The sequence below is a fragment of the Caretta caretta genome, chromosome 1 (genome assembly GCF_965140235.1).
Source record: "Caretta caretta isolate rCarCar2 chromosome 1, rCarCar1.hap1, whole genome shotgun sequence".
Classification (NCBI taxonomy): Eukaryota; Metazoa; Chordata; order Testudines; family Cheloniidae; genus Caretta; species Caretta caretta.
In genome coordinates, this window is record NC_134206.1 from 37,831,527 (window position 1) to 37,855,251 (window position 23,725).

At 39.8% G+C, this 23,725-nt stretch overlaps 1 protein-coding gene across 2 annotated transcripts in view; it reads right to left on the minus strand.

Moving 5' to 3' along the window:
• Positions 1 to 1,461: 1,461 nt before the first annotated feature.
• NPAT (nuclear protein, coactivator of histone transcription) overlaps positions 1,462 to 23,725 on the minus strand; it is a 33,197-nt gene continuing 10,933 nt past the window's right edge. Inside the window, exons 7-18 of one of the 2 annotated variants that reach the window (XM_048844528.2) lie at positions 22,413 to 22,494; positions 20,982 to 21,114; positions 18,261 to 18,352; positions 18,086 to 18,173; positions 15,984 to 16,080; positions 15,294 to 15,419; positions 12,300 to 13,973; positions 10,642 to 10,757; positions 10,456 to 10,564; positions 9,421 to 9,478; positions 4,236 to 5,382; positions 1,462 to 3,347 (exon numbers count right to left, since the gene is read on the minus strand). In XM_048844528.2, the coding sequence (XP_048700485.2) occupies positions 3,270 to 3,347; positions 4,236 to 5,382; positions 9,421 to 9,478; positions 10,456 to 10,564; positions 10,642 to 10,757; positions 12,300 to 13,973; positions 15,294 to 15,419; positions 15,984 to 16,080; positions 18,086 to 18,173; positions 18,261 to 18,352; positions 20,982 to 21,114; positions 22,413 to 22,494 (3,800 nt within the window). In that variant the 3' untranslated portion in view covers positions 1,462 to 3,269. Of the gene's footprint in view, positions 3,348 to 4,235; positions 5,383 to 9,420; positions 9,479 to 10,455; positions 10,565 to 10,641; positions 10,758 to 12,299; positions 13,974 to 15,293; positions 15,420 to 15,983; positions 16,081 to 18,085; positions 18,174 to 18,260; positions 18,353 to 20,981; positions 21,115 to 22,412; positions 22,498 to 23,725 lie in introns of both variants that reach the window. The other variant, XM_048844522.2, reaches the window with a different exon arrangement.

Sequence of the window (23,725 nt, forward strand, 5' to 3'; positions counted from 1 at the left end):
CTTATGTTCAAGTAAACTACTGTCACCTTTGTGCTAGTTCAGGAGCAGTTTTAAAAATTTTGCCTTCTGGCCTGATTCTGTGCTACAGTTTTGATGACTGTTTTGAGCTGAACAGATATATCCAGATGCAAACTTAGAAATGTAGAAAGATCAGAATATGTATTTTCACTGAAGATTCTGCATATGGTTTGAAAACAATGTCCGTAGAATAGGTGGATGCAATTCTAGTGCAGCTTTGAGGGGGTGTAAGAAGCAAAGAAATGACCAATCCTCCTCTAGTTTTCATAGTACTAGCAGTAATGTAAACTTTTAGTTCTTTAGGTAATCAGCTGAAACACCTGCTTAAAGTCTTTCTTAGCACTTTTTTTTCCCCAGTGGTGGTCTTTCACCATGTGTGAAAACTTGCGGTCACTAGCAGATAATCTACCAAATTGGCGACAGCACCAATGAATGTTTAACCTGAATGAATAGTTTTGGTATTTAGATATTCTTAAATTTACCTCTGTTCCCAGACCTGCTCGCACACAGGTCTTTTTAAAAAGATTTCTAAAATCACAGCCAACATGTGTACTACACAAGCCCAATGCACTGCAACTAGCAGCAGCCTGCTTCTTTGAAGGCTCTGTGTATGTTATACTACCAGTCTCCACTCCTTCATTTCCTAGAAGTCAACCCATATGAAAAGATTTGGTCTTTTGATTCAGAAGTTGTACTGAAGTTGTTAATTCACTTTTGGCAGTACCCTGGTCTTGTCAAGAAACATACTCTGGCAGTAACCACTCAAAGGTGAGGCAGGTAACTGGTTATCGTGTACAAGGTACTTGACAAAAACACCAATTTTGTGTCTGGAAATTATGACTTTGATGCAAGCACACCTGAAACTTAAAATCAGAAGTAACTTCAACCCTCCTCTACACAGCAACATTTCATTCTGTCATGACTACACTACCTTCCTTACAGCAGCTTTAAATTGATTAGCTTCACAAGTCTTGCAGTCTAATCTGTTGGGGGTTCTTTGAATATTGTTCTTTATAGCTAGCTCATGTGCACCTCAGAAAAGCCTATACAACTGGTAAGACTTCAGAGGAAGACTAGTATGGGTTAAGGATTTCTACTTAACCTCAGTCCAAGCCTGCCTCCTTCTCTATGGCAACATTAATACTGGAAAAATGATAGCTAAAGAAGTTGAAGGCTTTGTGTAAAATAGGTAATATCAAGTCATTGAAAAACGCTACACCTTTCTTGCACCAAAGGTGACTACTCCCTTAAAACATCTTTCAAAAAAAGAAAATTCAGCTATACCATTCCATGTTTTATATTTCTGCAAACAGACCTGATAACTTAGCATTACCACAGTCCTCTGAAGATGTAAAGCAGAGCAAAAATGAAAGTGAACTGAATACCAGCATAGGACTGGTAAAGGGCTGTTTGGTACATAAAATCAATAGACAAACTTCTGGATTAAAACCAAAATATTTATTCAAGCCTTAAATGCTATGCAGTATTAAGTTAGTGGATAGGTTTAATATAAACATCTACTGCATAATATTTGGTTCCTTAGGAATCCTTGGATGCTATTTGAAACACTGCCATGTCACCATACAGATCTTACAAGAAAACTATTACATTATTCAGTAACATATCAACAAGTTGAGAACAAAGAGGAAACACACCACTGCCAGTGAAGAAAATTCTGCAAAACAAGTTAGACCTTATACCATTTGGAGTAGGGATTAGGACTAGTGATCAGAAGAGAGTTGTTTTATTAATTTGTATATATACCAATTCCTATCAAAATTCAGGATACATAGGAGCTTTGTCCTGCCACCTTCTGTTAATCACTATGTTGAACTACCCTACTGGATACCACCACAGTCTACCTTCATTTTGAACTAAAGGTGAAGCTAAAAGCTTTTTAAGTAGAACAAACAGGAAGCTACCCTCTTGACAATGCAAAATAGGGTTGAAAGAATCATCTTTCCATTAGAGTATTTTCGATTCTTAGTCTCACTACATCATCAACTCAGACCCCCCACCAAAAAGTAAAATTACAGTGGAAGACCCAGGAGAGAGTGAGTGCCCTGTTCACTGATTGTTAGAAATCCTTAACAGTATTGCCAATCTCTAAAAACTCACTACCTACACCAGTGAAATATTTCATTGAACGTTCTTCTTTTCCTTTGGGTAGGCCCTAAATCAAACTCACTACCTTTTTGAGATTTTTTTTTTCCCAGCAACAGTTGTGTTCATTTGAGTCCTGTAAGTACATGGCATTTACTAAATTAGCTAGGGTATTCGGATTTCAGTGAGCAAAACTTCCATTCCAATCCAACATAATGCAGAATGTTGCACTGCTGATCTCCAAATGATATGCATGGATACAGAACTGAGCCATGTGAACCAAACCCCTTTTCACTGTTGAGAAAAACTACATATAGTCTGGCTATTAAAATTTTAAATATTTAAAACTTCACTATTTTAAATAATTTTTGCACTTCAAAAGATACCATCGTAGCTAGCAAGATCTGCATTTGGCTAAGCTGGTAACTGTTGTTTAAGATTCTGTAAAATTCTTAGGCACCTTTATTGGAAGATAGTACACCTTTTTTGTGGGGGGCGGAAGAGACAACGTGTGTTTGTGCCCATTACTGTCTCCTTTCAGGGTATCTTTCATCACCCATGCAGTTTTAAAAAGTAAAAAAGCATCTGACAGAACATGGTGTGGAGGGGTAGGAGAGAACTCTACTACAAACAAATTAACAACAGTCTGATTTGAGAACCCCCAATACCTGTTGTAAAAGATGATCCAAATGCTTAATTTCCCAGTTCTTCTCTCAACTGCCTTGTTTAAAATCAGCAGTGCTGCAAGGCTTAGAAATGCTGAGCTACAGAATCACTGCCCTCAAATTCACAAAATGATGAAGCAATTTAGATGGTAAGTAAAGAACTCTGCAGAACATAAACATCTGGTGTTATAGGAAACAAACTAAGAACATTTGGTTGTTTACAACTCTTCTCACAATACGTTTGTACAATACTTACATTATCCAAACAAGTCTACCTGTACAGTTTTGTAAATAAATGGCTCTACATCACTGTAAGTGCTTTCTCAAAAATAAAATATACCAACTTAGAATTCTATTTACAAACTAGCAACCTGCTTCAGAAACAGCATGATTTTGCTATAAAGTGAAACTTCAGTGCACTGAAAGTGCAGCTCACCCTTTACAAAGCGACACCTTGTTTTAAATAGTCATAGTTCAACTACTTTATTCATCATAATGCAGAGATAACAAGAACTTGTCCACATCCATTCCAGCTGGAAAACAATGTGGCAGCTTCTTTTTCTGTTGGGAGAAGGAAAGGCTCATGTTAAACCCTAAAATCATGGAGGTGAAAGTTTGAAAATTTCTTTCTTTTGCTTCGTGCTTCCCCATCCACATGCCGAAGAGGTAAATACAAGGCACTTATTCAGAAAGTGCCACATCCTTGTATTAAATTATTGTATACATGTATTTTAATTGAGCAGTGTAGTAGTGACTATGCACTGTATGATTCAGGGATTGTGGGAGTAGAGTGGGTTGCATTTCCAACTCTTATTTGTTTGTTCTGTGGCCTTGGACAAGTCCCTTTGTTTCTGCCTTAAGTTTCCCCATCTGTAAAATATGGACCATGCTTACACAACTTTGTAAACCACTTTGAGATCTCTGGATGAAAAATATTATAGGACTAAGTATTACGAATTACAAAAGCTACAGAATGTATCTTGTCCCATCACAGTTTACATGGACTGCTTTAACACTTGATCTAGAGTAATGCCTTTGAAATTCACCATTGGCTTAAACTCCCAAGTTTTATTAAAGATAATATTTCAAATAGACAAAGTATGTCCGCTCCTGGGTCTATCACTGCACCGAGGCTGTGGGAAAGGGATTGCATTCCAGATCTCTCTTTTTATGATGAGTACGTTTCTAACAGGCTAATTTGACCTTCATACGCAGTTGCCAACAAAGTTACTGGGAGTTGCACCTATGTATGTGAGGTAGTCTGAATCCTAAGAAATATTTTGTTAGTTACGATGAAGAAAAGCGGGCTCAAGGAGCTATGACACTAAGGAATCCATTTAGTGGGTGTTGAGCTCACAGCTCTTTCCCATCCAATGCTAGATACATATTGGGGCTAAAAAAAATTAAGTACTGACATTTTTAAAATGAAAAATTAATTTAGGTACTTGCCTTTATTTTCTTCTTTTTCACTGGTGTTGTAGAGCTCTGAAGTTCCTTTTTACTAGCAGAACGGGAGTTTCTCTCACATTCATTTAAGTCCTCCAGTTTCCTTTTTTTTGCTGTGCTTCTCACTGACCTGAATTGTTGTTTGCTGTCTTTCAGGGGAGTCATAGTATTAGTCCTTGCAATAGCAGCCCTTGATAGAATCATCAATGTGTGGGCAGCCATACTGACACTGTTTTCACTACCTGTTTCACTAGCCGGGCTGCAGGCAGGCAAGTCTGGAGTAGCAGGAGGGACCATTATTCTAGGGGTTGTGCTGTCTTCAATGTAACGTCTACAAGTTGGTGTCCTTACACTGTCTGAGATATCCTCTGTTTGTGTATCCCCAACTCCTGATGGTGTGCGGGGTACTGGTAAATCCCCATTTTCAACCACTTTGCTAGCAGGGCTGTGCCACTGAATGCCATGTAGCATCTCCACAGCTTGTTTAGTTAATGGACTTGCCAAACTAAGGCTATGGTTGGAAGGTTTTGTTTGGTCTCTTTTTGGCTCCTTTGAAGATAGGGAAACAGATCCTGAAATTTTGCTGTTCACATTCGACAGTGATCCTTGTTTTTTGTTCTGTTCCTGCACCAAAGCAACAGTTTTCTCATTCCAAAGGCCGACATTCTTTTGGCCATTTGACAGTTTTGCAGCATCCTGGTTCTTTTGTTTTTCATCAACATCCCTTCTTAATTCATTCTCTTTATTCGCTGTTGTCTTGTGAAAGGGATCTAATGTGAGTCCTGCAGCCACAGGTCTTCTCTCAGGCTGGGCTTCTTTCACAGCTGCATTTCTACTACCGCCAACCTCAGCCTTACATAGAATTCTAGGCAAAGTTTTATCCTTCTCTCTTTTGTTGGACTGTGTTTTGACAGAGGCAGATGCAGTACTTGGAGGATTTTCATTCCTTTCTTTTTGTAATAAGCTCTTAGTATTTTGAACTTGAGTATTTCCTCCTGGAGTAGATAAAGCGCTATCAAAGCAAAGAACTCTCCTGTGGCTTTCATTCTGTTTGGAATTTGAACTCGTGGTCTCTGCTGGTACAGTAAGTGAACTCTCTTCCAATTTCCTTCCCAGATCTGCACAGGCATTCCTGTCTGAATTTCCAGTCCTGACAAATGTGATAGAAATATTTCAGGAACATAATTTTGATTTATATTATGCAAGTTTTTCAATCTAAGCTATTTCTCAGTGTTGTAAATATAGCTTAACATTTGCTCAGATTGCAAATGAAAATGCGTATTTGGGTGAGAGCACATATGAACCCTCTAAGGGCTGTGTCTAGTAGCCTGTCCTTTGTTTTACTATGGGAACGCTGGTTTCAGAGTAGCAGCCGTGTTAGTCTGTATTCGCAAAAAGAAAAGGAGTACTTGTGGCACCTTAGAGACTAACCAATTTATTTGAGCATAAGCTTTTATGAGCTACATGAAAGCTTATGCTCAAATAAATTGGTTAGTCTCTAAGGTGCCACAAGTACTCCTTTTCTTATACGAACATTGAAATGACTGGATAAGGAAAAGAAGGGCATGAGTAATCAATGGGCTGATGAATCCAGCAGAGAAAAACTCAGTGGATCATTGTAGTTCTTTTGTCATTTCAGTTCAACTTAAGATGAAGTACAGGACACACTCTGGAAACTCTCACTCTTCCTTTCAGGAACGGCAACACACTGCCCCCTTCGCAGGGTGCAAGTAGAATTTATATGATTAAGGTGGATTAAGACTAGCAGAGGGTTGAATACTCCAAAACAAGGGGGTCTCAAATCTTGCCTCTGTGTTTCTCCATCAGATACAGAAGAAAGCACCCACCACTTTACATGTACAATAATAGAAGAGTATACATTGGTATATATGGATTTCATTGTAATCTTTTATTTACATCAAACTTTCTCTGAAATAGAAAATTTAACTTACTCCATTTCCTATAGGTTCCTCCATCTTTCCAATGTGTTTTAACTGTCTAATTTTTCTCTTCATTCAGTACTTTAGAACACCAGGCCCTTGCTAGAATGCAGGATTTGGGATCCATGCGTCGTACCGTGTTATAGCGGGGACCGCGTTAAAATAAATTGCAATTAAAGTAATTAAATTTGGGATCCATGGCTGCGACCACATTATATGCGAATTCACACTATATACACACACGTTCTAGCGAGGATTTGGTGTAATTTAGTCTGAGTACTCTTCACTTCCAAGACTTTTTTCTTCTGATTCTACTTTCTACTCTCAATGTACTGCCCTCCTAATTTCCTCCTTTACTCCCTCCCTCTTTCCCAGGTGGTCTTTTCAAACTCCTTCCTGCAAGAGTAGCAATAGGGAAGGCTAATCAGGGTGGACTTGATTTAAATCATCAGCTTTTCCATTTATACTTCCTTTTGAAAATAACTGAAGGAGCATTCTCTCATTGGCTGATATAACCATTAAAACATCTTGATTTACAACTAGAGAGCTTTTACCATAGATTGGGTACATCTTTTTGTTACCTAGGAAGGTACACTGTAACTACATACATTTATCTAAGCAATTATACAGTTTAATATTTTCATACTCTTATTAATTATACATTTTTAGTATGTTAGAAAATGATGAGTGAGGCTGCTTATTTACTAAATTAATTTTTTGTACATGATTTGTGTCAAGCTGCATTAAGATGGTAACTGGAATTTAATTAAACACACAAAACAGCATAAAATTTATTTTTATTAAACAAAACCACCTTAAATGTTTTGATAAGACAGGTTTATGTATCCAAACAATGTTTCACATTTACAACTAAATGATTTCTTAAATAGATTAACTATAGTCAGTGAATTAAACTGAATTCAGGTCAGCCTGGGAAAATTTTCAAATAAGCTGCCGTCACTGTCACTTAGGCATAAGAACATAAAAATGGCCATAGTGGGTCAGACCAAAGGTCCATCCAGCCCAGTGTCCTGTCTACCGACAGTGGCCAATGCCAGGTTCTCCAGAGGGAGTGAACCTAACAGGTAATGATCAAGTGATCTCTCTCCAGCCATCCATCTCCACACTCTGACAAACAGGCTAGGGACACCATTCCTTACCCATCCTGGCTAATAGCCATTAATGGACTCAGCCTTCATGAATTTATCTAGTTCTCTTTTAAACCCTGTTATAGTCCTAGCCTTCACAACCTCCTCAGGCAAGGAGTTGACTGTGCACTGTGTGAAGAAGAACTTCCTTTTATTTGTTTTAAACCTGCTGCCCATTAATTTCATTTGGTGGCCCCTAGTTCTTATATTATGGGAACAAATTCCTAGTCTCGCCTAAATTTCTTGAAAATGAGACAGCCTCCTAAATTACTTAGGCTGATCTATTGTGGCATATTTATAAAGCTTGATTTCAAAAGTTAGATGTTTTACCCTGATTTTTTTCTTTGTATAGAAAAGCAGCCTTTAACTAAAAACTTTTAACACAGGCTCATGGATTCAGCATATTTATTTTTTATTTAAAATATAATAATAAAGTTAGCTTAACATATTTGTATGAAATTCACATTTCTTTTTAAACAGGTGTATTTTTAATATGAAAAAAATTTATTTTTGTTTGAAAAATTATTTAAATTTAATTTTTATCTACCCTGCTGCTAATATTGAACTCTGGTCCTCTTCTCCTCTACCTGACTAAAATAAGGAGGAACATTCCTGATTCTAGCATCCTGTTATAATTATGAATTGACACCAGTTTTATCCTAAGAAATACAAAATTAACACCTTCTCCTCCAAGACCAGCCTAACATTCCTTCCCCTCATCCTTTAACATCTTAGTATAGTCTGGAAAATCAACTTTATGTTTAAAACCCTCCAATAAATGCATCTGGCACTCTCTCCTACCTCAGACTTTTTTAAAATCTGAAAATTTTCTTTGAAAAATCAGGATAGCAAAAACTAGCAGAGAAACAAATAGTATAACACTAGCCCAGTAATTTTAAAACTTTTCTTCTGGGGACCCAGTTGAAGAAAATTGTTGATGCCTGTGACCCAACAGAGCTGGGGATGAAGGGGTAGGGCTGGGGCCAGGAATGAGGGGTTCAGACTCTAGGCTGGGATTGCAGGCTCTGGGGTGGGGTCAGGGATGATGGTTTGGGGTGCAGGAAGGGGTCTCAGGTTTGGGAGGGGCTCAGGGCTGGGGTGTGGGGTTGGGGCACAGACTTACCTCCAGCAGCTCCCGGTCAGCAGCACACTCGGGGTGCAGAGGCAGGCTTCCCGCCTGTCCTGGCACTGCAGACCGTGCTGCACCCCAGAAGCAGCCAGCAGCAGCAGTTCCGGCTCCTAGGCAGCACACAAGTGGCTTCACGCGACTCTCGCCTGCAGGCACTGCCCCCTGCGGACCCCCTGCCTAGAAGCCGGACCTGCTGCTGGCCGCTTCCGGGACGCAGCACAGTGTCGGAACAGGTAAGGACTAGCCTGCCTTAGCTGGGCAGCACCGCTGACTGTACTTTTAACTTCCCGGTCGGTGGTGCTGACCAGAGCAAAGCGACCCAGTGCCTGACATGCTGTGACCCACTACTGGGTTGCGACCCACGGTTTGAAAAACAGTGCCCTAGCCCAGGGGTGGCCAACCTGTGGCTCTTCAGAAGTTAATATGCGGCTCCTTGTATGGGCATCGACTCCGGGGCTGGAGCAACAGGCGCCAACTTTCCAGTGTGCCAGGGGGTGCTCACTGCTTAACCCCTGGCTCTACTACATGCCCTGCCCCCACTCCACCCCTTCCCCACCCCCTCCCCTGAGCCTGCTGTGCCCTCACTTCTCTCTGCCCCCCACCCCCAGAGCCTCCTGCATGCCACAAAACAGCTGATCGAGAGGCATGGGGAGCTGATGGGGGGCTGCTGACGTATCACTGTGGCTCTTTGGCAATGTACATTGGTAAATTCTGGCTTCTTCTCAGGCTCAGGTTGGCCAGCCCTGCCCTAGCCTATGGCTATCACCAATTGGCATGCAACCCTCTGTATCTGGGACCAAGGCTCTAGTTTAAAAACAGAAAATGTCAAGAGTTGGTAGGTACAAGAAAGGAGGAAAAGAACCACAAATAGTTAATTCACAAGTGTTTGTGAAGTTTCTTTCCCAAACGAAGTTACGAAGGAATCTGCAGAAGTTGAAACAAAGCAAGACTGAAGAAGTATTTATGCTAACCTTTGTACTCGAGAACTTGGATGGTTCACAGGCTTTGCTGTACAGCTTACCAGCTTTCCTGAAATGGTGAGGTGTAACAGTTAATAAATTGAAAATATCCAAACTAACCTTCTTAGAGCTGGTAGCATAGGAATATCCCACTTGTTCACACCACTTCACATGTTAAAAAAAATCAAAAGAGCAACTTGGTGATAACAGCTCCATAGTATGTTTTATAGTTTTAATAGTTACTGGATTATGAAAATATCTGAAATGGAAAAATAGCACAGGTCGATCAATTAAGTGCCAACATACAGCTCCCAGTATACCATTTTAGTTAAAACAACTTGGATGTATAAATGTAAAATGTACAGGGGCAGGGAAAAAATTAAATTACCTTCAACTATCTTATTAAAATTTGCCATTTAAAGAAGCAATCCTTCGTAATGCAGGGAGAGAATTTATCCACATGTTTAAATATATAATTATACGTAAAATGGGGGAAAGGGATTGCCCCACACAGAAACCTCTCACCCCACACTAAGCCTCTCCACACTTGGATCCTGTTGGGCTGAGCCTGCCCACCCACACCTGGTGCACCTGGCACAGAGGGGCAGGGCCCCAGGGTGTTTATGGGGCAGGCCTGGCCTTGCACTGTGTCAGGGTCGGGTGCAGCCTCACTGCCGAGTCCCTGTAAGGGGGAGGTGGGGGCTTCAGGGTGATCTCCCGTCTCAATGAAGCCAGTGGCCTGTGCTCCCCACTACCAAGCTAGAGCCACATATTATTGACAAATAAAATTTGCAGAATTTTCAAATATGCGCATAATTTTTAATTTTTTGACGCAGAATTCCCTCAGGAGTACAGGTGGCTATTCTGCTTTACTTTTTCTATTTCAATGTGGTTTTGATCAGATCAATATTTATGGCAAGAGTAAATTGGTTTTATAAAATAATTCAAATTACAACTGTAAATGCAGCCAAACAGGCGTAAAACATGAAGCAATCAATTCACTCTTCAGAGGAGTTTTTTAACTCTTAAGTAGTTTAAGCCCTGTACCTGTATTTGACTTGTTTCTTGCTCCGGCGGTCTTCTGAGATTTGGGAGGGATCGGTATTTTAGGAACACTTCTGTTGCACACAGGATTTGCTATAGGCATGTGTAGAACCTTCAAAGAATCAAAGTATCACATTAGGGCTTGTTTGAAAATTTTGAGAACATGAAGATTTATTAGTAACACTTTACCTGGTGGGGAGGTGCTGAGAAAGTATTTCCACTTTGTCCCACTACTGATACGGGGATCATCCCCACCATTCCTGGTAGAACAGGCTGCACTGGAGATGCAATTATAATGGCAGAACCTAAAAAAATAATTATTTTTATAGAATACAAATTAAAATATTTCAGTCAGAACAGAACAAATGGCTCCTGAAATTGGTCTTTCCCCTGGATAGTTTTGTAAAACCCAAGTGGGGAGGATGCTATTTCACAGCCAAGCTAGGAATGTTTACTATGCATTATAGATACTAGGCTATGAAGCTTCTGTCTGTCTGATGTGCAAGACACATAATACCGGAAAATTACTTTAGCAGACTAACTGTAAAATAAAGACTATGTAGAGCAGAGTTTCCTCTTCAGTTGAGTGACTGCACATACGACACAAAATTTGAATGGAGAAAAACATGCAGATTTTGAATAAGGCAAAACCACAGACTATACATAGTTCAAAAAACAAACACTAGTTAAACAGATGAACAGCACCCTGAAATTCTGCAAACTGGAGATATTTTTACACTTACCTCTGTCCACACAGAAATAGCTGCAGACCAGTGAAGGGATGACCATGAGTTACATTTACATTTTTGCAAATATACCTATCTAAATGTATGTTGATGGTAGCAAGTTAGTTTTAGATTTTACTATCTAGACAGGACTTACTTTATTGTTATTATTTGACATTTTAAAAATATTTTCTAAAAACATTGTACTACTTTAACTGTACAGGTATAAATATAGATCACCTTTATTCTGGTATAACTGCACCCACACTAGGGCTTTTATTGGTATAGCTATTTTGGTAAAAGTATCACACCCGTAAGCAAAATAACTGTACCAGTACAACTTCTGAGTGTAGACCAGGCTTTAAAGAAAACATTGAAATATGGCAGTCACTTGAGAAGGGAAGAAAATTACTATGATATAACTAGCTAGTCATTCAGTCTAAGACAAGTACCAACACCATGCAGGAAAATAGTTTAAAATACAGGAGTCTTACAAAGGACACCTAAGAGATTTATAAATAACTTATTATTAAAAGATGTATCTTCTGATTTGCTGCTGGATAAATCAATCAGAAGCATATATGACCCTCATTTTTCTATTTGAATTAAATGTGTCCTTTCTATTTCAGCCCATTTGTTTTATACTTAGTATTCAGAATTAATAGTTCTCTTACTGCTTCCTTTCTATTGGAGAGGGAGTACAGATAATAATCTGGGATATTTAGAGAAGTGTTTTGAAAGGCAGATAATCCAACATTTGAAAATTGTGCCCAGTGAGGTAGACAGTGCCACTGTTTTATCTTGGGATGTTTTAAGGAAAAGTTAACTAATCCTTCTGGCCTGAAAAAACCAAAAGATCCCTTTCCAGCATTATCATTTCTATAATTATGTGATATTTGCCCCGAAAGGTCAGTCCAACTTTTCAAAGCAGTATACACTGTAGCTGGAAGTAAATGAAATAATAAATACACAAATATACTTACAAGTTATTTAAATGTCTAGTTAGTTTGAAGTGGTATATAAACTGATTCTTAGATACCCCTTTACTTTTAATACATTTACAAGGACAAATGAAAAAGTAAGCACTATGTACATATTTAATGAATGCTTTAACCAAGTTACCTTGTGAAAAGTTTGGAGATACAGTCTGATTCATTGTAAACATGTTTGATCTAGGAGGAGTCTGTAACTGTTGTGTTGCTGGAGCTTGGGCAGCAAGTGGCACAGAATTGCCAGGCAACACAACTACGTTAGATGGAGTTACAGTAGTGCCCAATGTGGTTGGATCAGTCACACAGGTTGCGATATAAAGGTTATTTGAATTGCCAAAAGCTGTGCTCGTTGCCGGCATCAACTGTATAAATCCCCCATCCTTGGAAAGATTAGTTGCACTAGCAACTGAAAAAACAGTGCAATCTTCATTCTGCATATTAGCTGTGGACACAACAGGGTCTTTAGGTCTGAGCACATGAAGATTCTGCTCGGCCAAAGCCGAGTCCCCAGCTCTTTCAGTCTCTTCTGAAGTTACACATTTGGACAGCCCCGTAGTTTTGGCTGGAGAAGATAGTATTATAGTTGGCAAATTTTCTCCAGTGATGCTGGAAACTGCATTGTTTAACTCAGTGTCAGATGAAATAAATGGGTCATCACTGATGATGATTTTGAGTGACACTATACTAGAAGGATCTACACCCATGAGCTGACTGCTAGAAGAAACACCACCAATACTTTTGAACTCAGTGCTAGACTCTTCTCTCAAGCATGCAGTTTCTAGTGGAGGGGTATGGCATGCTTCAGATACAGTAGGGTTACTTTCAGTGGATACTACAGAAATTTCTGTACATCCATCATCACCTGAAGAGAAAAATATAGTCTCAGCATCTCTTTCTGTAGACGATGAAGGTTCTTGCGTGTCCACTTGTGTTCTCCCAGAGTCTGATGACCCTGAAAGGAGACTTAAATCTTTTGTAGAAGGCTTATCAAGTGAATACTGATCACCTGGATGAGGTTTGTTGGAAGTATCTACAACTTCAAGCTGCAACTCCGTTCTCGTCGGAGCTGATATATTTACAGATCTTTCAACACAATCCAACACCATTTTATCTAGGTCTTGACCGTTAGAAAGGTGATTAGAATTTTGTTGTAAAGCAACAGGCAACATGGGTGTTTCTTTTGTTCTATCCTTTTCATTTGAATCTCCTGATTGACTACACTTGGATGCATTACTTTTTTTTAGCACCACACTGTGATCAGGGCTCCTGTGAGAGGGACTTATATTTGTTTTTTCAGATAACGAAGTATCTGGCGATAAAGGACACTCACTTGTTCCAGGATATGTTCTGTTTTCAATAGTTATAGTATCTTCATCAAGTGAAGCCAAGGAACTCTGTGGAATATCAGAATGATCATACTCCAAACAGGGTGTAATCTGACCATTATGATTTAGTGTGTCTTTTTCAGTTTCCATAGCTGTTTGACTTTGGGATACTAATTCAGCTGACTCTTTATTACTGTAAGATTCCACAAAGTGTTCGTTTTGTTCAGTACCAGAATTCTGTCTTTGGTTAGAGTCAGTCAAATCAGGCACAGATTCAAAGGCAATTTCAAGCTCACCAATTTGTTCATCAGTTACTGTTTTAAGGTTATTAGTTTGTTTCTTCTGTTTACCGCTTCCATGGGACTGTTCACAAGTTACACTTTTCTTAGTGATATCATCATCATTGCTGTTCTTCGAGGCACACGATGCTTCTTCTGAATGATAATCTGTACAGGACCGAGCCTCTCTGGAATGATCACCTGCAAAATAGCAGTTGGGTTGTTTCAATATTTCTATAAATTTTATTATTTCAGCAAATTATTCTCTTACAAGGTGTTAACTGTCCATTAGTCACTGCAATGACAAACGGTTTCATAAGTGACATACTGAATGCAATATTTCCAGCATAATTCTTGGCCAGCAAAAACAATGACTTCTAGTTTTCAGTATTTATTTTGAAATTGACCCCAACTTTCTGGGCATTTTTCCCCTACCTTCCTTCATCTCCCATGCAATGTACTTTCCCCTCTCTCCCAATTTTAAAACTGATTCGAAGTTACATGAAACAGAAAGTTGGAGTGCAGAGGTCAGGCAGTCAAATGTTTAGTCTGTATAAACATTTTATTTAATTCCTTGGTTATAAGTATCTGGCTCACAGTCCCATCCCCCAGGCAAATTTAATCCCTTTTCTTGCTTGTCCCTCACAGTATCTTGTATGTTACCTGGTAGCACTCCACTGAATGGAAGATGTATATGATACATTCAGCAGCAGGTTAATGCTACTTAGAATATCTGATAGCAGTTAGGGCATTCAATATCAGTTTAAACCCATACATAGAAACTATGCTATCCATTTTAAACAAAATTCTATTAAAAATTACTGGTGATCACTTACCTATATCAGGAAGTAATCTGAACTTGTAAGCTGCAAAGTTGCTTTTTACTAAGTTAATTGTTTGTTTTAAAACTAAGACTGAATAACTCAAAGGTACAATCATTTCCTTCCATCTCTCTTATTTGTGTTGTCAGTACCCCAATCACCCTGATTTAGATGCCAAGTCTATTAACACTACAGGTCTGCAGCTGGAGTTATAAGAGTGACAAAGTCTCTACATCCCTAGAGAAATACGCCAAGTGGTATTTCAGGGGATCGCTAGATGAAACCTTAGTAAATACATCATTAAACCAGAACACTACAGAATGGGGGAAAAGATTGCCACGGCTAGATATTATACAACAGTTTCTACTATGGAACTAAGATGCTCACATAAAAACTGGGAGCATTTCTGTTTTAGATGAGAAGACAGTTTTGCAAGCACACATATTTCAATTTACAATGTATGGGTGGACTGGTATGCCCATATGTATTCCCAGCTTCAACAAGGCTCTGCATGGGTGCATCAGTCTCCCTATACACTGTAAATTGCAGGACTAAGGGATTATTAATTAAAATATAAAGCCATGAATTGTAGACAATCAACTGTGTAAGTATTTTTGTAATGGAAGAAAACCGATACTGGAATAGATTTTATAGAATGAATGTTGAATGAATGTAGATTTTATAGAATGAATACACTTACTAGCTTCTTGTGTTTCTAAAGAACTTTCAATTGTTTCCAGATTATCTTCATCCACCAACATTGTACCTTCTACTCCATTCTGACTGGAAATGGCATGAGGTGCATTTTTATTAGTCTTGTTTTTACCTATTTCAAATTAAAGCAGTAAGAAAATTTAAATAGACATTTCTGTCTCAAGTATATAAAATTTTCTGTTTAAGATTAAATGAGCACAGTTTAAATAAAAATTTGCAAATGTTCAGTATACGAGGACACAAAGAAGAACTATTCACTGATTCTCACTAGAGATCCATCAATAACTTGAAAACATTTCCATTTTTACTAAGTGCATTCCTGGAACCATACTGAGCAGACATAAGAAATAAAAGCTCCAGTTGAATAAAAAACAAAATAGCAAGACAACCATGATCTATATCCTCCTGTCAACTGAAAGCTAAAATGAAGACGAATGTGTAACCACTGACACACTACATAAAAATAATATTTACTTGAAATACTTGCAAGCGATCCATATGAAATCGAAAGAGATATTTACATGATGGCTAATCAGATTTGAGGGAATAACAGTATAAAGTCCACTTCTCCCAGTCTGCAAAGGTACTCTGCTGAATCAATTCTGCTTTTCAAGCAAAGTTTTGAACACGTCACCATTCTAGCCCATCCTTTACAGATGTGAAAACCCTAACCTACCAGGTTCAAACAGGTCAAAGAGTGCCTGAAAAGCTGGGTCTGACTCTGTCTGTTCCAGGATGTCCTGTATTGCTTCTTCTGACATGTGGATTTCATTCTGAAAAAATGGTAAAGTCACAGAGAACTGATTTACATAGTCATTTACATACTAAATAATGAGTACAGTAACTCCTCACTTAACATTGTAGTTATGTTCCTGAAAAATGCTACTTTAAGCAAAATGATGTTAAGCGAATCCAATTTCCCCATAAGAATTTTTTTCACCAGACAAAAGACTATACACACACACACACAGTATAAGTTTTAAACAAACAATACTGTACACGGCAATGATGATTGTGAAGCTTGGGTAAGGTGGTGGAGTCAGAGGGTGGGATATTTCCCAGGGAATGCCTTACTGCTGAATGATGAACTAGCACTCAGCTGAGCCCTCAAGGGTTAACATATTGTTAATGTAGCCTCATGCTCTACAAGGCAGCACGAATGGAGGGAGGAGACACACCATGGCAGAGAGAGAGACACACCGTGTGAGAGAGAGGGAGAGACAGACACACACCACGTATAAGAGAGAGACGCGCATTGCCACTTTAAGTACGCTGAGCCCACTCTAAGTACATTGCCTTTTTAAGTAGATCAGCAAGTTGAGACAGCAGCTGCTGTCAGCAAGCTCCCTGTGTCCCCACCTGCTCTGTGGAGATGGGGTACAAGAGTAGGGGAGGGGGACACCCTGACATTAGCACCCCTCTGTCCCCCCCACTCTGCACAGGAAGCAGAAGGCTCCCGGGAGCAGTTCCAAGGCAGAGGACAGGAGCAGCACACAGCAGTGCGGGGGAGGGGACAGATGAACTGCCCGGCAATTGATAGCCTGCTGGGAGGCTGCAGCACAGGGAACTTAGGGGAGCTAATGGGGGGCTGCCAGTCCACCCTGGTTCCAAGCCCCCACCAGCTAGCTGCAATGGGCTGCTCTTCCTGCAAGCAGCGGACAAAGCAGGCGGCTGCCAAACGACGTTATAAGGGAGCACTGTGCAACTTTAAACGAGTGTGTTCTCTAATTGATCAGCAACGTAACAATGTTAACCGGGACGATGTTAAGTGGGGAGTTACTGTAAAATAAACAAGACAATAGGAAGCCACAAGACTGAAATGAGCTCCTGTGGTTGACCCCGACACCCAAACTTTTGAGAGAAGCCCTAGGAGTTGTTGCTCATCACAAAGGGCATGTCTACACTACAAAACTAAGTCAACTTCAGTGAAGTCAGCATACAGTTACTGCAGTAATTAAAGCGGTATTTCATGTCTACACTATGCTCCTTCTGTTGGCAGTGTGCGTCTTCACCAGGTGTGCTTCCACCTACTTAACTGTGTGGGGCTTGGTTGTGGGGCTCCAGCGGTCAGAGGTCTGACAGCTGGCACCCCCTCCCCTCCCAACCATGAGAGCGGAGCAACCATCATCGGGGCACTAGAAAAGACAATTGCTACACCATGCCAACCCATATGGGGGGCACCCCAGTGGTGAGTCAACCCTTCTACAATTCTGTTCTGTCCTAGTAACTGAAGAGGAAAATCAGCTGGTAGTGAAGCATAGGATTAGATGAGACTAAATATGCAGGCAGCTAACTGTATGACCTATGTTGTTTTTAATTCCTTTTCCCTCTGTTTTGTTCCAACTCTAAATAAAAAGACTGTCATAAGGAGGCTGTTGGAAAATATAACTGGTCACTGGTTCCCAAAGGGAGGGGTCCCTGGGACCCAAAACCCAGGTGACGGGGGTTGGTATACATAAGGGAGTGTACCCAGCTCCTGGCCTAAGAATGAAAGAATCAAAACATTCCACCTTGAGACAGAGAAGGGCAAGAGGCAGACCACCTGAGGAGAGTGCACTCAGATAAACAAGATAGCGGACATTTAGCCTCATTACCATGACAGTTACTTAACTGACAACTTTGTCGCTTTCATAAGACAAATGTGAAAAAAGCACTGACTTCAAAGCAAGATATTTAAGCTAGGTTTTAGCAGGATCCCACTGTGTGTGTGTGTCAGCCTGCATTTACACATAGCAGCTGTGGCTTTACCAGCTCAAACGTGAGATACTGCAAGTCTACCTGAAGTCCAAAGATTTCATCAATTGAGGTCTCCGGTTCTGCAGGACCACTGTCTGTCTGTTTAGGAATCTGAGCAACACTGCCCTCACTGGAACACAATTAAAAACAGTTAGTATAGCATTCAGAAGTAAAACAGGTACACAAGATCAGGATATTTCATACATAAATTTATTACCTGCCCAAAAATTTGTTAATGTTTTCTGCAAGCTTCTCCTGAAGAGATTTGTTGCTCAGGATTTTCTCTCTGGCATTTTCAATGACCAATTGCTACAAAACAGTTTTAAAGTGGTCAGAATTATATTTTTTATAATGACTAGAAAAGGAACATCAATTTCCCATTTACTAGTAAGATCAGCTTCATGTTCAGGACACTAACAGTTTGAATACACAGAAAAGACTCATAATAATGAGGAAGTTTATCATAACTACTACTGTAACAGACATCTAGTGAGAAGGATCCTAGCAGCCCACCCTAACCCAGGCCCAACTCCATCCTGCAGAGACAACAAGATCAGAGAGACCTTTGGAGTTTCTCCATGCAGACATCTGTTCCAACTGCTTTTCATGGTAGACACCACCTGTCACCCATACACACTCACCCTTGAGAAAAGTTTATCTCCTTGGCCATCTAACATCACATGCTGCCCAGAGACACCCAGATCTATGCCTACATGACAAGTGCAGTGTCTGGACCATATCCAGGCCTAACTAAGCACTCATTGACAAAGATCTGTCTGGGGCAGCACATGGCATCCTTGAGCACTGTCTCATCTTGCCCTTAAAGGGCAGATTTAAACCAGACTAATAACTGACTTGTCTGTTAATGTTGAGGTTTCTTGAACAGCGGCTAAAAGTGCTTCATCAAGGGTTACCACATGTCCTCTCTAAGGAAAGCATTGAAAACTCCACCAACAGAAGCCCCAGTATTTTTTTCCCCACTGTGTAATTGAGGATTATTGTAGAGTATATGATCAAAGGGAAGAGATAAGATTGTACATACAACTTTAACTGTACTTCCCGAGTTTCAGCCTCTTACCATGTAACCTTACCACCTCAACATAGTTTTTTTTTGGTAAGAAATTACTAGGTTGGTTTGTTTCATTTTAAAAAGACGGGGAGCGGGAAAGGAACTTAAGTAGTTTCACTCTCAGGACCTCAAAGTATGGCTTGCTTACAAAAAGTAGCAATAATGCCCATAAGTCTGCAACTATTTTTCTTGATACCACCAGAATATTTTTCTCCAAATATAAAAGAAAATTTCCTACAACTTTTATTTACTGAATCACTTTACAGCCAAAATGACTGAAGAATAATGTTGAAAGTTGGCACTAGGTGTCGCAGAGAAATTTGGTTTTACTTTGACCAAGTTATGACCCTTTAGAAATTGCATGTTGCACATGAAAAGTACATTTTGCAGAGGGTTTATATCACTAAACTTATTAAGCATACAGCTAAAAAACCCTGTGTTGTATATGCATGTGCAACAACAGTTGCAGAGTGAAAAGCATATCGGCTGTGACAACCTTTCTAATAAGAACCCTTGACTGTGGCCCCACTGAAGTTTATAAGGTCTGAGGAACTCCTTCTCTGACACACCTTAGGAACCTCCAGAAATGTGCAGGAAAGAGATCTCTCCTACAGACCTGTGCTGCATGGAACAGGATTCTCCCCCGCCACACAAATGTACGTACTTCCTTCATATTCAGATGCCTGAACCATTTTTGCATAAGCTTTCAAAAACAACTAAAAGTTTGAACTTTGAGCAGACTTATCAAGACTGGAAAATTTCAGCCTGAAAGCATCAAACGATTATGAATGACTGAAACCCTAGTGTCAGAGTGGAAACCTGTTTAACCTTAACTATAGTGGTGGCTCCTGCTATAATTACTTTAAGAGAAAGCTGTTTGGGGTCAGAATCAAAATTTTGATTCTGGTTCCTATTTTTAACCTAGTATCAAACTCTATCATTTATGGAAGATATGTACTTTTAAGAAACCCAGTCAAACAGGGAGGACTAATCAGTCTTTTAATACGTTGCTTATCATAATTACAGTAACTTAACGTCCTAGTTATATTCTTGAAAAATGCAACTTTAAGCAAAATGATGTTAGCAAATCCAATTTCCCCATAAGAATTAATGTAGATAAGGAGAGTTCAGTTCTAGGGAAATTTTTTTGCCAGACAAAAGACCTTATAGACATATATAGTACAAGTTTTAAATAATTTTAAACCACCAATTTAATACCACACTCACCAATGATGATTGTGAAGCTTGGTTGAGGCAGGGGTGTAGTGGGGTCGTGGGATTGCCCCGCTCTGCCTGCCGGGCGTTCCAGCGAGGAGCGGTATTGGAGCATGGGGGCTTGCCCTGTTCTGCCCGTCCGGGGCTCCTGCTGAGGAGTAGGGTGGGAGCGCGGGGTCTTGCCCGCTCCACGGCTGGAATGCTGGGCAGGCAAAACAGGGCAAGCCCTCCGCCCCAACCTGGTCCCTGGCAGGAGCACCAGACAGGCAGAGCAGGGAGAGACAAACCACATTATAAGGGAACACTGCAGGACTTTAAAGAAGTATGTTCTCTAATAGGTCAGCAACCTATTAACAAAACATCGTTAACCGCGACAACGTTAAGTGAGGAGTTACTGTATTCTGAAAATCCGGTAGCAGATTCAGTGCTTTGGATCTAAGATGTAAGACTGATGATTTTGAATTGGGTCATCATGCACTTAACTACCTAGTGAGTATGGCATGGACATTCTTTGAATGAATACTGGCTTGGCTACAGAAGACATGGAGCTTTTTAAGTTGTCAGAACACAGTGACATAGAGCACTCTTTTCTACTCTATCCTTACCAATACAAGTCCTTAAAATGAAACTGTGGTGTTTTGTTTTTATACTTACAGGGAAATTGCCCTCTATGAGTTCCTGGAGGGGTTCACTCTCTTCTTCCACTACCACCACACTAGAGTCCTGAAAATTTCTACTTGTTGAATGAGGTCCAGGTGATGCAATACTTTTCTTCTTCTGAGATTCACTGAAACATTTTTGGAAGTTTATGCCATATTTTGCGAAAATGCATTCTTTGTAAACAATGTTGGGAAAAGGTTCTGTCCACAAGAGGTTACTGACTCATGCCATAAATAAATACTTCCTCTTCCAACCTTGCAAGTAGAAAATTTTAACCAATAAAAACTGAACTGCATATTTGTAACGAAAAACAAAAAATAAAACAATTTTAATTGTGTTATCTCTGCGTAGTCAACTATCTGTCTTATGTTAAACAAGACACCCTATACTTAATCTAGGATATCAGGTCAATTATCACGTACATAAATAAATTAGACAAATGGGCAACATGATGAGAAATTAACTTTAATGTCCACAAATACAAGGTAATGCATGTTGGAGGGGAAAAAAATAAACTGCTTATATACCTTAAAGGGCTCTAAATTAATTATATTAACTCAAGAAAGGGACTTGGGCATCACTGTCGACAGTTCAATGGAGACCTCTGCTCAATGAGCTACTCTGGTCAAAACAGCAACAAGATGTTAGGTTACATAAGGAATTTGATGGAGAACAAAACAGAGAACATTCTAATGTCTATATTTAATCAATAGTGAAGCCTTATCCAGTCACACTGTGTGCTGCACTGATCATCCCTTCTCTAAAAGGATATTGAAGAATTAGAGTGCGTTCAGAGAAGAGTGACAAGGAAGATCAAGGATCTGGAAAACCTCTTATACACACAGAATGAGAAGACTGGGATTCTTTATATTAGAAAAGAGACATGATGAGCATATAAAATAATAAATAGTCTAGAGGAGGAAAACTGAGAAATTCTGTCCTCCCTGTCTCATAACACAAGAACAAGAGGCCATTTCAATCAAATTAAAAGGTGGGAAATACAAAGCCAATAAAAGGAAACACTTCCACATATTTAACTGGACAGTGGAACTCATTTCCACAGGAAGCTGAGTCCAAAAGGTTCTCTAGATTAAAAAAATCGATTGGATATTTATATGTATATCCAGTTATCATAATTAATGCTAACAAATTTTGGAAAGTATATTAAACCTCATCCTTCAAGGTTTAAGCTTCTCTAACTACTAGAGATCAGAATGAGACCTAGTTGCAGGGTAGGAGGGCAGATTTCCCCACATCTATCTACTGCGAGGTTGTTATACCGACCTCTGAAGCATCTGGTACTGGCTACTAACAGATACAGCATTAGATGGGCCTTGGGTCTGATCCAGTATTGCAATTTTTATGTCCCAAAGAACCTCATGTTCAAGTCAAGCATGTTGCACAAATTATAAAAGGAACATTCACCTTTTTCGTCTTCCTGGAGATAGCAAGCTTGAATTAAATTTTCGTTCTTGAGGTCCAGGAACTAGAATATGTATGGGATCTCCTGCTTTAAAAAAGAATATGGGTGATACCAACATCTTTTCTAATGAAGCTTCTTAAGGCACTAAAGAAAACTGGGACTGCATATTAATATCCCAATCAGTATCCAATTCCAATCCCAACCCCTCTTGTGAATAGATTACATGTCATTTGGTATCACCATACAAAGCACAGCATTCTATTTACAAAATCCTGACAAAAACATGCAGATACGATTCAAGTTGCTAACCTTCTTTTCTGGAAAAAGAAAAGGAGTACTTGTGGCACCTTAGAGACTAACCAATTTATTTGAGCATGAGCTTTCGTGAGCTACAGCTCACTTCATCAGATGTTTACCGTGGAAACTGCAGCAGACTTTATATACACACAGAGAATATGAAACAATACCTCCTCCCACCCCACTGTCCTGCTGGTAATAGCTTATCTAAACTGATCAACAGGTGGGCCATTTCCAGCACAAATCCAGGTTTTCTCACCCTCCACCCCCCACACAAATTCACTCTCCTGCTGGTGCTAGCCCATCCAAAGTGACAACTCTTTACATAATCAAGTAGGGCTATTTCCTGCATAGATCAAGGTTTTCTCACATCCCCCCCACCCCCATACACACACAAACTCACTCTCCTGCTGGTAATAGCTCATCTAAACTGACCACTCTCCAAGTTTAAATCCAAGTTAAACCAGAACATCTGGGGGGGGGGGGGTAGGAAAAAACAAGAAGAAACAGGCTACCTTGCATAATGACTTAGCCACTCCCAGTCTCTATTTAAGCCTAAATTAATAGTATCCAATTTGCAAATGAATTCCAATTCAGCAGTTTCTCGCTGGAGTCTGGATTTGAAGTTTTTTTGTTTTAAGATAGCGACCTTCATGTCTGTGATTGCGTGACCAGAGAGATTGAAGTGTTCTCCGACTGGTTTATGAATGTTATAATTCTTGACATCTGATTTGTGTCCATTGATTCTTTGATTAGTTGTGTCCCCAACTAAAACCCCTCCAACGCATTATTAAGGATCTACAACCTATCCTAAAGGATGACCCAACACTCTCACAAGTCTTGGGAGACAGGCCAGTCCTTGCCTACAGACAGCCCCGCAACCTGAAGCAAATACTCACCAACAACCACATACCACACAACAGAACCACTAACCCAGGAACTTATCCTTGCAACAAAGCCCGTTGCCAATTGTGCCCACATATCTATTCAGGGGACACCATCACAGGGCCTAATAACA